General features: G+C 45.6%; 1 protein-coding gene across 1 annotated transcript in view; it reads left to right on the forward strand.

Moving 5' to 3' along the window:
- The window catches only part of LOC127578140 (synapsin-3-like), a 203,480-nt gene that overhangs the window by 62,231 nt on the left and 126,468 nt on the right, over positions 1 to 14,781 (forward strand). The window contains exon 4 of the mRNA XM_052029747.1: positions 9,662 to 9,753. Coding sequence (XP_051885707.1) covers positions 9,662 to 9,753 — 92 coding nt within the window. The remainder of the gene's footprint in view (positions 1 to 9,661; positions 9,754 to 14,781) is intronic.

A 14,781-nucleotide genomic window follows, 5' to 3' on the forward strand; every position in this document is an offset into this window, starting at 1 on the left:
CTGTTTCACAGACACACCACAGTGAACACACAGTAAACCATTTCTCATGAGTTTGTGTATGGAAGGAATGTAGGAACATGAATAGACTTCAGAGTTTTTAACCTTTTCCCTTATTCAGGCATTATTCAATTAGATTGTGGCTGATTCATATCTTAAACATATTTAAAGTTTCTGTAACGATACTAAAGGTGTACAGTGGTACAGCTTTTAGAGCGGCTGCCTCTCAGAGTCAGAGAACTGGGTTCAAACCTGACCTCGGGTCCTGTCTGTGTGGTATTTGTACTTGCTTCCTGTGACCATGTGGGTTTTCTCGGGGTGCTCCAGTTTCCTCCCATGTCCCAAATATGTTCATGTTGGTAGGTTAATTGGTCACTAAAACTTGCCTTAAGTGTGTAAGGTGAATGGTAGAACTCTGCAGGGAGTTGATGGGAATGTGGGGGTTGGATGGAGGTGGGGGAGTAGGATTAGTGTAAATGGGTTGGTGCAGACCCGGTGGGCCATAGGAGCTGTTTCCATACTACTTGTCCCTAAGACTCTATGTTCTGTAATCTTCAATAGGATCAGAAGAAGAGGGAAGGACATTCAGGGCTTTCCCAGGCTTTACTTCCCAAACCATTTAACAGCCAGTTACACACAAATCATAGTTGAGCATGGGAGTAGATTGCTTGTATGTGGTTTTCAAGCCAAATCATAGCTGCATTGAAAATAACAAATCTTCAAAAACACAACAGCGAGAGACGAACCATGAATAAATCTATATCCCCTTGTTGGGAGAGTGGAAATGTCGCAAGGGATGGTGTAAACAAGCACTGAAAGTCGTGCACTAATCCAAGATAGTCACCATGGTTTCTTAAAGTTGCTAATTTATCGAAGTTATTTTTGCAGATTACTAGCTACTGAGTAGGTGCATGTTTTAAAATGGATGGTAACCGCGTAATCAAACTTTGGCATGGGTTAAGGAGTCTTAATTGGGAAGGTTATCTTAAACCAGTGGGTTTCAGATTTCTAGGAATGCTCTGTGGGTAGGTGGGTAGTATGGATCAAGGTCATTTCTTAACCATTTACACAAGTGGATACAGTGATTAAGAAGGCATGTAAGATGCTTGCTTCATTAGCCGGGGCAAAGCTTATAAGACCAAGGAGGATATGTGATATTGGTTCAGCTTTTCTCTCTCCATTAACACAGCCAAACCTTCAGGACATATCCTACAGCATAGCATTTCTGTTCCTTTGTTTTCTCACTCTCTGACTTCCCTAATTTCATAACATTAGTTCATGTTTTCTGTCTCACTCTCTAATTATCTCCACCAGCCAGATGACCTCATCTACAACTTATCTCTATAGCAATCCTCCCCTCACCCATTGTTCTGTCAGTTGTCCCCCACCCTCTCTTCAACTTGAAAGTAATTTATTTTCTCTGTTTCCCAGTCCTGATGAAGGGTGTCTAACCTGAAACATTAACTCTCTTTCTCTTTCCGCAGATGCTGTCTGATCTGCTGTGTGGTTCAGAATTTTCTCTGCATAATGCTGTGTGGAGGGTAGATACTGACATGCACCGGTTGGTCCAAGTGACCTATTTCTGAATTGTCACTTTGTGTATCACTAAAACTGCACCAATTTTCTCAGTAGCACTATTATTAATTTACTGGAACAGAATTCAGAGGCTTGGACCATTGATCCCGAGCTATTTGAATGAAACAACCAGGTCATTATAAAAGTCCACCTGCTTCTCTACAGGGAAGAAAATCTGTCATCCTGAGCTGGTCTGGTCTGTATCTGATGCCAGATCCATCCATGTGGTTGATTTCTAACTGGCTCTTCAGTTTACAGGCAAGAAATGCTCTTCTTGCCAGAAATGTTCCAGTCCATTAAGGAAGCCAAGTTACCCACACTGTGACCAATATTTAGCACTACTGATACACAATCAAGTATGAGCCTCTTTTACATTGCTGTGGTAGGATTTAGAGAATAGAGAATAATAATTGATATTTTAAAAAAATTACCCTCCATGTCCCTGGGTATCCTTTTGGAAAGGCAGCTAGAAGGACTTTAGAAGTCCCTGTAGATCCTTCAGCTGCTGAAACTAGATGAAAAATGGACAGGGTAGAATCATTTTCTCCTGAGATCAGCTTGCACCTAGCAATACTATGCATAAGATCACTATCCATAAGACTGGGGATTTAATAATGGGAAATGGGAATGGCAGTGATTCTAAATAATTATTCTGGATTAGTTTTCATTAGCAACATCCTAATGATAATAGATAATCAAGGAGTTTTAGGAAGGGAGGAACTTAAAACAATCTTTATCACTAGGAAAAAAGTACTTGGCAAATAAAAGTGGTGAAGGTCAATAAGTCTCTTGGCTATGATGGCCTGCATCCTAGGGTCTTAAAGGAAGTGGCTACAGAAATAATGGGTGCATCTGTTGTAATTTGTTGAGGTTCCAGAAGATTGGAAAACCACAAATGTAATACCACTATTCAAGAAAAGGAGGTGGAAAGCAGGAAACTATAGGCCAGTTAGCTTAACATCTGTCCTTTGAAAAATACTGAAATCCATTATTAAGATAATAGCAGAAAATTAGAAAATCATGAAAATATCAAACTGAGTTGAGATGATTTTATGAAAGGGTGATGGTGTTTGTTTGAGTTCTTTGAGATTGTAAGAAACAGGGTGAATAAAGGATTCTGGATTTCTAAAAAGCATTCGATTCGGCATCACATAATTGGTTACTGTATAGTATAAGCCTGTGCAGGGTTAGAAGTAACGTATTGGCATTGACAGAGGATTAGTTAACCAAATGAAATCAGTGAATTAGGATATATTAGTTAATTTTGGGGTGCCACTGTTTGTGACTTGGATGAAGGGACTGAGTATACTCTAGCCCAATTTGGTGATGATACAAAATTAGATGGGTTTCCAAGTTGTGAGGAGGATACAAAGAGGCTTCAAAGGGATATAGACAGGTTAAGTGAGTGAGCAAGACATTGACAGATGAATTAAAGTTTTGAAAAATATGAGGTTAATCCACTTTCGAGGAAAGACTGAAAAAATGAATTACTACTTAAATGGAGAAAGACTGCAGAATGTTGTACAAAGAGATTGGGGGGGGGGTCTAGTGCATGAAACACAAAAGATAACATGCAGGTACAGCAAGTAATTATGAAGATTAGTGGAATGTTAACCTTTTTTTGCAAGGGATAAAAAGTATAAAAGGAGAGAAATTTTGACTCAACTTTACAGGGCACTGGTGAGACCTGCATACAGTTTTGGTCTTTATGTTTACATAACCATATACTTGCTTCGAAGACATTGCAGAATAGGCTCACTAGGTTGATTCCTGGGATATGATGAAAGGTTGAGCAGATTAGGCCTATACTCATTGGAATTTAGAAGGATGAGAAATTGCCTTATTAATATATATGGAATTCTGAGGGGGATTGACCGGTGTATGCTCAGGATGTTTCCCATCATGAGGTATCTAGAACTAGGCAGAATAGTTTCAGAATAAGTGATTGCCATTTAAGGCACAGCTGAGGAAGAATTTCTCCTCTCAGAGGGTCATGAATTTTTGAAATTCTTTACCACAGAGACCTGTGGAGGCAGATGCATTGAATATATTAAAAGTGAAGACTGACGGACACTTAAACTACAAGGGAGTCAAGGGATATAGATAGAGATTGGGAAAGTTGTGTTGAGGCCAAGGTTGGATCAGCCATGATTTTACTGAATGGTGGAGCAGACCTGAGGGATTTATTGGCCTACTCCTGCTCCTGTTTCTTCTATTCTTATGTTCTTGTCCATAGTATGAGACATGCTGACTGCCATGACTTTAAACAGTTACTGCAGAAGACAGCTCTTCAGCTCTTAAACAGCCACTGCAGAATACTCCTACATCAAAAGAATCATAATACATAAGCTAAGAACCAACATGTGGAAGCATTTTTTTACCGTCTGCTTTTTATCCATTTTTAGTGTAAGTAAATACAACTATCATCTCAGTCTGTCATGGTCCCATTTGCCTGTCATCAGCAGTACAGTTGTCATAAGTACCAGATTCTCCACCATGGCACAGAATAATTAATAGGATGTAACTGTGTGGCATACAGGGTTAGTATGTGGACTACACCATGTGCCGAGGCTTAATTCAGTTGCTTTTCAGGAAGCAAGAAACATGTCAGACACTACCATTGAAGCATATGTTTTGATTTTTGTCCTTGGTTACTTGTACTAAGCACAGATATATGGTACCAAATGCCCAATGTGCTCTGTTCTGAAATTTTGCTCCACTGAAGCTAGTAACTCAGATATGTAGTTTTACTGATTTGTGTGTTAAAGGGATTATCAGTGGGCAGGTATGTTATAAGGGATTGAAAGTTTGCATGTAAATTTGAAAACATACAGAGTGTAGCGGTTGCTACCGCGGAATAAAACAAGACTCTACTCGGAGGATTGCCAAACAGAACTGGTTTATTTTCCCGCCTTGTGCGGGCCCTTTAAGGGAGAATGTTCCCGCCCAAAAGAACCGGCAATGACGTAAGTCCTACGTCATCCGGACTTCCCGCGCGCGGGTTCTCCCCGTCGCTCGGAAAAACGAGGCCCGCCGCCATCTTGGGCCTCGTCGCTCCGACGCCACGCGACCCGACTGCGGAGCCGGTTCGCCCGACTAGACGGTGAGTCGCCACACAACCCCCCCCAGAACCGGCGATACAGTCCCCAAGGTCCGTGGGCTGTGCCAGCTGCCGCTTAGAGGGGCGGCCTCTGCGTCGCGGCGTGGCAACCTCGACAGGCTGTTGCAGATCCAAATGGGCCGGTTTGAGGCGGTCCGCCGTGAAAACCTGTTCCCTGCCTCCAATGTCCAAAATAAAAGTGGATCCGTTATTCCGTATGACTCGGAACGGTCCCTCATATGGTCGTTGCAATGGTGCCCGAGGTGTGCCCCTGTGAACGAAAACAAACTTACAGTCCCGTAGTTCCTTGGGCTGGCAGGATGGGGCTTGACTGTGCCGTGAGGTGGGAATCGGGGCCAAGGCGCCAAGCTTCTCGCGCAGTCTTTGTAGGACTGCTGGGGGTTGTTCCCCTTGGTCCCGAAGGGCAGGTATGAAATCCCCGGGGACAACTAGTGGCGCCCCGTATACAAGCTCAGCTGACGAAGTGCGGAGGTCTTCTTTGGGGGCAGTGCGTATGCCGAGCAGGACCCAAGGCAGCTCGTCAACCCAGTTAGGACCCTTCAGGCGGGCCATCAAGGCCGATTTCAGATGGCGGTGAAAACGTTCCACCAACCCGTTTGATTGAGGATGGTAGGCCGTGGTGGTGTGCAGCTGCGTCCCTAGCAGGTTCGCTAATGCAGCCCAGAGACTGGAAGTGAATTGGGTGCCTCTGTCTGAAGTGATGTGGGCCGGAACGCCAAAACGTGAGACCCAAGTTGTGAGCAGCGCCCGGGCGCAGGAATCAGTTGTGATGTCAGTCAGGGGGGTTGCCTCAGGCCACCTCGTGAACCGGTCCACGATGGCAAGGAGGTACTGGGCTCCTGTTGAAACTGGCAGAGGGCCCACGAGGTCGACGTGTATGTGGTCGAACCTCCTACGGGTAGGCTCGAACTGCTGTGGTGGGACCTTGGTGTGTCGCTGGATTTTTGACATCTGGCAGTGCAGACAAGTCCTGGCCCACTCACTGACCTGTTTGCGCAGGCCATGCCAGACAAACTTGCTGGCGACCAGTTGGACAGTAGAGCTGATGGACGGGTGCGCCAACCCATGTACCGAGTCAAAAACGCGTCTCCGCCAGGCTGCAGGGACTATAGGGCGGGGCTGACCAGTCGCAACGTCACAAAGTAGGGTCCGCTGACCTGGACCAACCAAGAAATCTCGGAGCTGCAGACCCGAGACTGCGGTTCTGTAGCTGGGCAGTTCGTCATCGGCTTGCTGTGCGTCAGCTAGGGCCGTGTAGTCGACACCCAAGGATAGGTTGTGGATGGTTGGTCTGGAAAGTGCATCAGCAACGACATTATCCTTTCCAGAGACATGTTGGATGTCAGTTGTGAACTCGGAAATGTAGGATAAATGTCTCTGCTGATGAGCTGACCAGGGATCGGAGACTTTGGAGAAGGCAAAGGACAGAGGCTTATGATCGGTGAAAGCGGTGAAAGGCCTGCCTTCTAGAAAGTATCGGAAATGCTGGACCGCCGGATACAGCGCTAGAAGTTCCCGATCAAAAGCGCTGTACTTCAGTTCGGGCGGTCTAAGGTGCTTGCTGAAAAATGCCAAGGGTTGCCAGCGGCCTTCGAGTAGCTGTTCCAGTACCCCACCCACCGCGGTGTTGGACGCGTCTACCGTGAGGGCAGTCGGGACGTCAGTCCTGGGGTGTACCAGCATCGTGGCGTCTGCCAGGGCGTCTTTGGCCTTAACGAAAGCAGCCGCAGCCTCGTCAGTCCAGGTGATGTCCTTGCCCTTACCAGCCAGCAGCGAGAACAGAGGGCGCATGATATGGGCTGCTGCAGGGATGAAACAATGGTAAAAGTTGACCATCCCAAGGAATTCCTGTAGGCCTTTGACTGTGTTGGGGCGGGCAAAATGGCAGATAGCATCCACCTTGGCGGGTAGGGGTGTTGCCCCGTCGCTGGTGATTTTGTGGCCGAGGAAATCGATAGAGTCAAGTCCGAATTGGCATTTGGACGGGTTGATCGTGAGGCCGAAATCGCGGAGGCGGGAATACAGCTGGCGGAGGTGGGAAAGGTGTTCCTGGCGGTTACGGCTGGCAATCGGTATGTCGTCCAAGTAAATGAACACGAAGTCCAGGTCTCGGCCTACCGCATCCATCAGCCGCTGGAAGGTCTGCGCGGCGTTCTTAAGGCCGAACGGCATCCGAAGGAATTCGAACAGGCTGAATGGGGTGATAATCGTAGTTTTGGGGACGTCATCCAGATGGACCGGGATTTGGTGGTATCCCCTAACGAGGTCCACTTTGGAAAAGATGCGGGCCCCGTGTAAGTTCGCTGCGAAGTCCTGGATGTGAGGGATGGGATAGCGGTCCGGGGTGGTGGCGTCATTCAGCCTGCGGTAGTCGCCGCAGGGCCTCCACCCTCCGGTGGCTTTGGGGGCCATGTGCAGGGGGGAGGCCCAGGGGCTGTCTGACCTGCAAACAATCCCCAGCTCCTCCATGTGACGGAACTCTTCCTTTGCCAGGTGGAGCTTGTCTGGAGGTAATCGTCGTGCACAGGCATGAAGGGGTGGCCCTGTGGTAATGTGGTGTCGTACCCCGTGTGTGGGCCTAGAATTTGTAAACGAAGGTGCCAAAATCGATGGGAATTCGGCTAGGAGCTTGGTGAAATCGTCGACAGAAAGGGAAATGGAGTCCAGGCGCGGGGCTGGTGGGCTGATTTCTCCCAGGGGATAGGTCCGGAGAGTGCTAGAGTGGACTAACCGCTTCCTTCGCAGGTCGACTAACAGGTTGTGGGCCCGAAGGAAATCGGCTCCTAGGAGTGGTCGGGCGACGGTGGCAAGGGTAAAGGTCCAGGTAAAACGGCTGCCGCCAAAGTGTAATTGAAGCGTACGGGTGCCGAAAGACCGTACCGTTGGCGGCATTGAGTAGAGGACCTGGTGGCCTGTCACGAGTGTCGCGGCCTGTCGGGGGCAAAATACTGACTTCCGCTCCAGTATCAATGAGGAAACGCCGTCCAGATTTCTTGTCCTGAACGAAGAGGAGGCTCTGTCGGCGGCCAGCCGCCGTAGCCATCAGCGGCGGCTGGCCCTGGCGTTTCCCTGAAACTTGCAGGGTGGGCGGCATCGACGGGCCTCCGCACCCCACCTCTGATGGTAGGAGCACAGCTGGTCACCCGTGTCGTTGTCTGCGTTCCTGGGGCATGGCTGCTCGGTTGCTGGGGCCGGGCGAGGCGGGCGTTGGGCTCGCGGCCTGGTGATTTGACTGACGGACGAACCGCTCTCGCGCTTGGCCCTCCACAGGACATCTGCCCGGGCGGCCACCTCACGGGGGTTGCTGAAGTCGGTGTCAGCTAACAACAAGTGGATGTCATCGGGGAGCTGTTCGAGGAAGGCCTGTTCGAACATCAGGCACGGCTTTTGTCCCTCGGCCAATGCCAGCATCTCATTCATTAGGGCGGATGGGGATCTGTCCCCCAGGCCATCCAGATGAAGCAGGCGGGTGGCGCGCTCACGACGGGAGAGGCCGAAGGTCCGGATCAAAAGGTCTTTGAAAGCCGGGTACTTATCTTCCTCCGGAGGCGACTGGATGAAGTCTCCAACCTGGGCGGCTGTCTCCTGGTCCAGAGAGCTAACCACATGGTAGTACTTCGTGGAGTCGGAGGTGATCTGCCGAAGGTGGAATTGCGCTTTGGCCTGGTCAAACCAGACGCTGGGCCGAAGTGTCCAAAAGGTGGGCAGCTTGAGGGCCACTGCGTTGGCTGCTGCGCTGTCGTCCATTTTGCGGGTCCAAAAACCGTTTGGACCGTCGGGGTCACCAATGTAGTGGTTGCTACCACGGAATAAAACAAGACTCTACTCGGAGGATTGCCAAACAGAACTGGTTTATTTTCCCGCCTTGCGCGGGCCCTTTAAGGGAGAATGTTCCCGCCCAAAGCAACCGGCAATGACGTAAGTCCTACGTCATCAGGACTTTCCCGCGCGCGGGTTCTCCCCGTCGCTCGGAAAGACGAGGCCCACCGCCATCTTGGGCCTCGTCGCTCCGACGCCGCGCGACCCAACTGCCGAGTCGGTTCGCCCGACTAGACGGTGAGTCGCCACAAGAGGATGTATTATAGATGATGTATTACGTGTAGGGAGACATTCATTCCCTGCACCACCAACATGCAGAGGCTATGTACCAGCTACAAAATGAATTGTAGTTACCCACCTTGGCTACTCTGACAGTTCCTCCCTGATCTGTGACCTTTACAGCCAAGGTAGGCTTTCCATGTCACACACCATTCTGACTTGGAAATATATTGCCAGTCCTTCATCATCCTAGAATTCCCTCCCCTACATATAATAAGCCACATGCTAACCCAGCACTGTGGGAGTACCTTCACCAGAAGAACTGCAGCACAGGAAGGGATGGGCAATAAATGCTTGTCTTTTCAATGATGCCTTGATCCCTAAAAAAGAATAAATAAGAAATAGCAAGCAACCTCTGAACCTGTGGATGTTACAAGCAGTCTGTTACAGAAAGCATGCCTTATATGTTCCAGATAAATGCTAAACATATATACGTTTTGGGAAAGTGACAAAGAACACACTCAGCAGGATTTGTGATAAATAAAAATGAATGCAGCCTCATAGTGTTGTATGTGCATTAGATATGATTTATTGTAATTATCACAGTACCCTTTCTACCTCCCTATTTGAAAATAAACAATATTTCTTCCTTTTGAAGATCGGAAGATGCATTAGACATTTTCTAGTTTTTTAATAATGTGTTCTGTACATATTTTCAACCAGATCTAATGTAAAACTTTCTCTGTGCCTCAGTGCAGAAGCATAGTGAGGACTCTCTATTTCAAGGAAGGTGAAATGAAATGGAAGATTTTATAACCTGCAGCTGGCTTTTAAAACATTTTTGCATTCAAGATTTGCAACTACTTATGTGGATGTGATGTAAATGCGTGTACTAAAACTCATCAGTGTTTCCTACAATTATTAATGCAGGCTGAGTTCTCAGAGCTGAATCTGGCCGCCTACGTGAATGGGGGATGTATGATTGACATGCAGCTGATTCGGAATGGAACTAAAGTGGTCAGGTAGGGCAACAGAATCTCATTCCTTTGTGCCTTATTTGGGAGGGAGTGGTGGGGCGAGAGGTACGTGGAATTCACTTGTAAAAGGTGTTGCACATTGAACAAACCCTAACGCTCAAATTGAAAGGAAGAAGAGCTTAAACAGCAGGTTGTAAATGACATCTGCAAGTTAAGCACATTTTCTGCTTGATGTAGGCTATAATTAAAAAGCATGGATTGTTTTCTTGCATTTTAATGGATTGAATCAATTGTCAAACGGGTAAAATTTGACAAAAGAGGCTAAAGTAGCTAAGTTAATAAAATGAATTAATTTGCACAACTATTTCCAAAACATTTTATTTTTCCTGCCATTTTTTTTCTGCTGAGCATTTAGTTGCTAAGTTCAGCTCATCCCACATACTTCTTATGCACAGAATCGATGCAAGCATTAATGATTTGAATGAATCAGCCAATTCCAATGCATTGGGAACACTTGGAAAGTATAATGGGGTGGAGGGTTTTTAATTGGTTCATGTAAAGGATATAGATGTTGCTGGTAAGGCCAGCATTTTTTCTTCATCCCTAATTGTCCTGAACTGAGGAGGTGGTTAATAGTGGACCATATTGACAATGGAGTCGCATAGAGACCTGAACTGGTAAAGATGATAAATATCAGTCTCCAGTGGATCAAATGGGTTTTATAACAGTGTTGTCATTATTTATTATGTTTTTCTTTGCAAATATATTAATGTTTTGACCTAAATTGTATTGAGACACAGACGAATTTGAAATGTAATTGAGATGGTAACAATCCATGTTGTCTAGACGTTTTGCATAACATAACAAAAATAAATTGCCAAATAGGTTTTGTTGAGTTGGTGGTCTTTTGAGACCAAAAGCAATCCTTCAGATGTAAAAGAACGATGTGGTTTTAAAAAGAGACCTATTCATTTACAAGTATACACATGGTATTCTGACTCATTTAGTGTGTTAGACACATTCTATTTTATGTCTGGGTGATGTGCCGCAGGAAGGGAACAAATTTATGTTTATGAGATTCATGAACGTCTGAGAAAAATAATGAAATGTCTTTTGGTACTTTGAAGCAGGAGCCTAATTTTGCATCTGTCCCAGTCACATTGCCCTGTGGCAGGGCTCTGCAGAGTTACATGTGAAGCAGTTAAAGTGCACTGTGAAAGAGAACAAAGTAGTGAGTTACAATGCACACTGGAAGGTTTCCCTGTAGTGAGGTACAACACACGATAGAAGGGTTCTGCCTTCCACAGTAAGTTATTGTGGAACAGGAAATGCTGCAAGCACTCAACCGGTTGGGAAACATCTCTGGAAAGGGAAAGATCTGTGGAAAGACAAACATAGTTAACATTTCAGGTAAAAAAAAACCTGAACCTCTACAGATGCTGCCCAACCAGCGGAGTGTTTCCAACATATTCTGTTTCTTTTTCAGATTTCTATCTCCTGCAGGTTTTGTTTTATTTTTCAGTGAGTTAGAATGGTCTGGGAATTACACCAGTGCAGCGAAATGTAGTGCATTGTGAAAGGGTATTGGACAGTGAGCTATAGTGCACTCTTCAATATCTCCAACCAGTGAGCTACACTTTACAGTGGAAGGATTTGCAGTGAGTTGCAGTACACAGATGAATGGCTCTGCAATGAGTCATTGTGCGCCACGGAAAGGCACATTGCAGTGAATCATTATGGATCGGAGTAGCGCTAGGCATTACAGTGCCCGGAGGAGGGACTCTTAGCAATGACTTACAGGGTCCTGTGAGTCTTGCAGAATGAGGGTGACTAACATTGTACCATTTTTGAAGAAGGGCAACAAAGGTAAGCCAGGGAGCTAGAGGCCAGTGAGTCTGACATCAGTGGTGGGCAAGTTAATGGAGGGGATTCTGAGGGATAGGATCTTGGAGAGGCAAGGACTAATTAGGGATAGTCAGCATGGCTTTGTGCATGGGATATCATATCTAACAAATCTCTTAGAGTTTTTCAAAGAGGTAACCAAGAGGACAGATGAGGGTGGGATAATGGATGTTGTCTATATGAACTTTAGCAAGGCCTTTGAAAAGATCCTGCATGGCAGGGTAATCTAGAAAGTTGGATCGCTTGAGATCCAGGGAGCGATAGTTAATTGGATTCATAATTGGCTCGATGGTATGAAGCAGACAGTGATGGTCTAAGGTTGTTTCTTGGACTGGAGCCCTGTGACTCGTGGTTTGCCAGAGGGGTCAGTGCTGGGACCTTTCTTGGTTGTTATTTATATAAACCTTTTGGATGTGAATATCCAGGGTATGGCTAGTTTGTGGATGATACTAAAATAGGCGGTATCGCAGACAGTGAAATAGATTATCAAAAATTGTAGGGGGATTTTGATCAGCTCGGTAAGTGGGCTGAGGATTGGCAAATGGCTTTCAATTCAGATAAGTGTGAAGTGATGCATTTTGTGAAGTCAAACCAGGGTAGGACTCGTACAATGAATGGTAGCATCCTGTGGAATGTTGTGGAATAGAAGGACCTAAGAGTACAAGTGCATAGTTCACTGAAAGCAGCATCACAGGTAGACAAGGTGGCGAAGAAGGTGTTTGGCACACTGACCTTCATCAGTCAGGGCACTGAATATACAGTAGGAGTTGGGATGTTATGTTGCAGTTTTACAAGACGTTGGTAAGACAGCACTTGGAGTATTGTTTACAGTTCTGGTTGCCCTGTTATAGGAAATACGTCAGTAAATGGAAAGACTGCAGAGATGATTTACGAGGATGCTGCCAGAACTTGAAGGTCTGAGTTATGGGAAGAGGTTGAGCAAGCTAGGACTTTATCCCTTGGAATGTGGGAAATTGAGGTGTAACCTTATAGAAGTGCATAAAATCATGAGGGGTATAGATTGGGTGAATGCACATAGTCTTTTTTCCCAGGGAAGGGGAACTAAAAACTAGGATTAGGTTTAAGGTGAAAGATTTAAAAGGGACCTGGGGGCAACTTCTTCACAAAGAGGGTGGTGAGTATATGGAATGAGCTGCCAGAGAAAGTGGTTGAGGCAGGTACAATGACTACATTTAAAAGAAATTTAGTTTAGTACCTGGATAGGAGGGGTTTAGAGGGATATGGGCCAAGCTCAGGATACCTTGGTGGGCACCATGGTCGGCATGGAAGAGTTGGGTTGAAGGTCCTGTTTCCACGCTGTATGACTCCTTCAAAAATGCATTAGGCAGTGAATTACTGTGCTTTGGGAGGAGCTGTGAAGTGATTTAAAGTGCTTTGGGAAGGATTATGTGTGATGAGTTACAATGTTCTTGATTGTGAATTACAGTGCTGTGGGGATGAGTTCTGTGCAGTGAATGACAGTGCTCAGGGAAAGAGTTCAGTGCAGTGAATTATTTTGCCTTAGAGAAATTTATGTTAATCTCATTTAAAGAAAGTTTGTGGACTTCTAGCGAATTTCCTTGCTTTTGTACATTCTCCCTTTTCCAATATTTACAGAGTGATGTCATTTAATATGCTTGACTGCAATAAATGGAAATTCTCCAGTTCTTTGGTTCCAACCATTTTCCAGTTGTTCAAATTGTAATTTCTTCCAAATTGTAATCTCCTGCATTTCACACTTTGAGTTTATTTTTTGTTCTTTCTTGGAATGTTGACTTCTTTGGCAAGGCTGGCATTTTCCTTTAACTGTTTAGTTTAGTTAATAGTTGTTTATGACATTCTATTAGTTTTGCAGTTAACATTACCTATACTAGGTTTTATTTAAAAGTTTCTTGAATTTATTTGAATTTAATTTCAAAGCTGCTGAGAGGGAATTTGAGGTCATGCCTCGAGATCTTTAGGAAGGACTCCTGGATATTGGCCCAGTAGATTGTCCATTGTGCTAATGTACTTTCTCACCCTTTTTCACTCCTTCTCACCTTCTTCTTTCCCACTCCTAATTTATGACTTTCTGCTCTTGTCTTTTTGTTTACCTTCTCCCATTTTTCTCTCCCCTCTCAGTCTCTTCTCTCATTTCATCTTTAATCTTTTAATTCCTCTTCGTAAAATAACAGAATTTGGTTTTGGCTCTTCTGTGGGGTCTCGGTTTGGGTTTTGTCATTGACAATGCTGCTCCCTGTTTGTTTCAGTGAACATTCTGATACAAAGCAAATGTGCACTTCTGCCCACTGGTTTGGTGCAATTAGCATAAAATTAATAGGCAGATACTGTATTTAACTCAAAAAATAACTTAATGTCATCAGAATGCAAAGGCAGCAGCCAGTGGTTAGATTTCACATCTGTCAGTGGGAGTGGATGTATTTTGTAGACATGAAAGGCCATCACAAAGGAACTCAGTGCAGCTGACAGAATACTGGCTGCACTCCACTGACTGTGAAGATTTGTTTATAAAGGCCACTCATAGCTCAGCTATGTTCAGCATCACCACAGGAAGGCTACCAATATTCTTCCAGCAATGGGCACTGTATCACAGACGTTTAGTTCCAAGGTCATCCAGGGCACATAAAGGTAATGAGCAAGACCCCCTGGGGGTAAAAATAACCTCCAAAGTGCATGGCTTTGGCTAGGATGGGAAGTAAACAGTTCAGAGATTTCATCCTGAACTCAAGCTGCTTTGAACTCTCCTACGCCTTGTTGCTGGGTCCAAATCCTGGAACTCCCTCCCAGCAACATCAGGGGAGTAATTTCAGCAGAAGAACTGCAGTGTTGAAGAAGGCAGCTCTCCACCGCCCATCTCCTGCGTAATTTGGGATGGGCAATAAATGTGTCCTTGCCAGCAACACCCACACCCTGAGAAGTAAAAATAAACTACATGTCCAAATTGAAAGGAGGTGAGACGACGAATGAGGCATGATGTAGGTATTTGTTTGAAATCTACTTAGAAGGTCATATCCTTCTATTTTATAACAAGATTTCTTTTGTCAATGACTATCGCCAAGTTTCCTGGGACATAGGAGGGGCAGAGGGCAGGAGGAGTCTCGAGCATGTCTTCCACCCAACAAGCCTCGTGAAATGCCTCACCATTCTCCCTGAACCCTGGTGATGGCCAAA

Source organism: Pristis pectinata, chromosome 15 (genome assembly GCF_009764475.1).
Source record: "Pristis pectinata isolate sPriPec2 chromosome 15, sPriPec2.1.pri, whole genome shotgun sequence".
NCBI lineage: Eukaryota > Metazoa > Chordata > Chondrichthyes > Rhinopristiformes > Pristidae > Pristis > Pristis pectinata.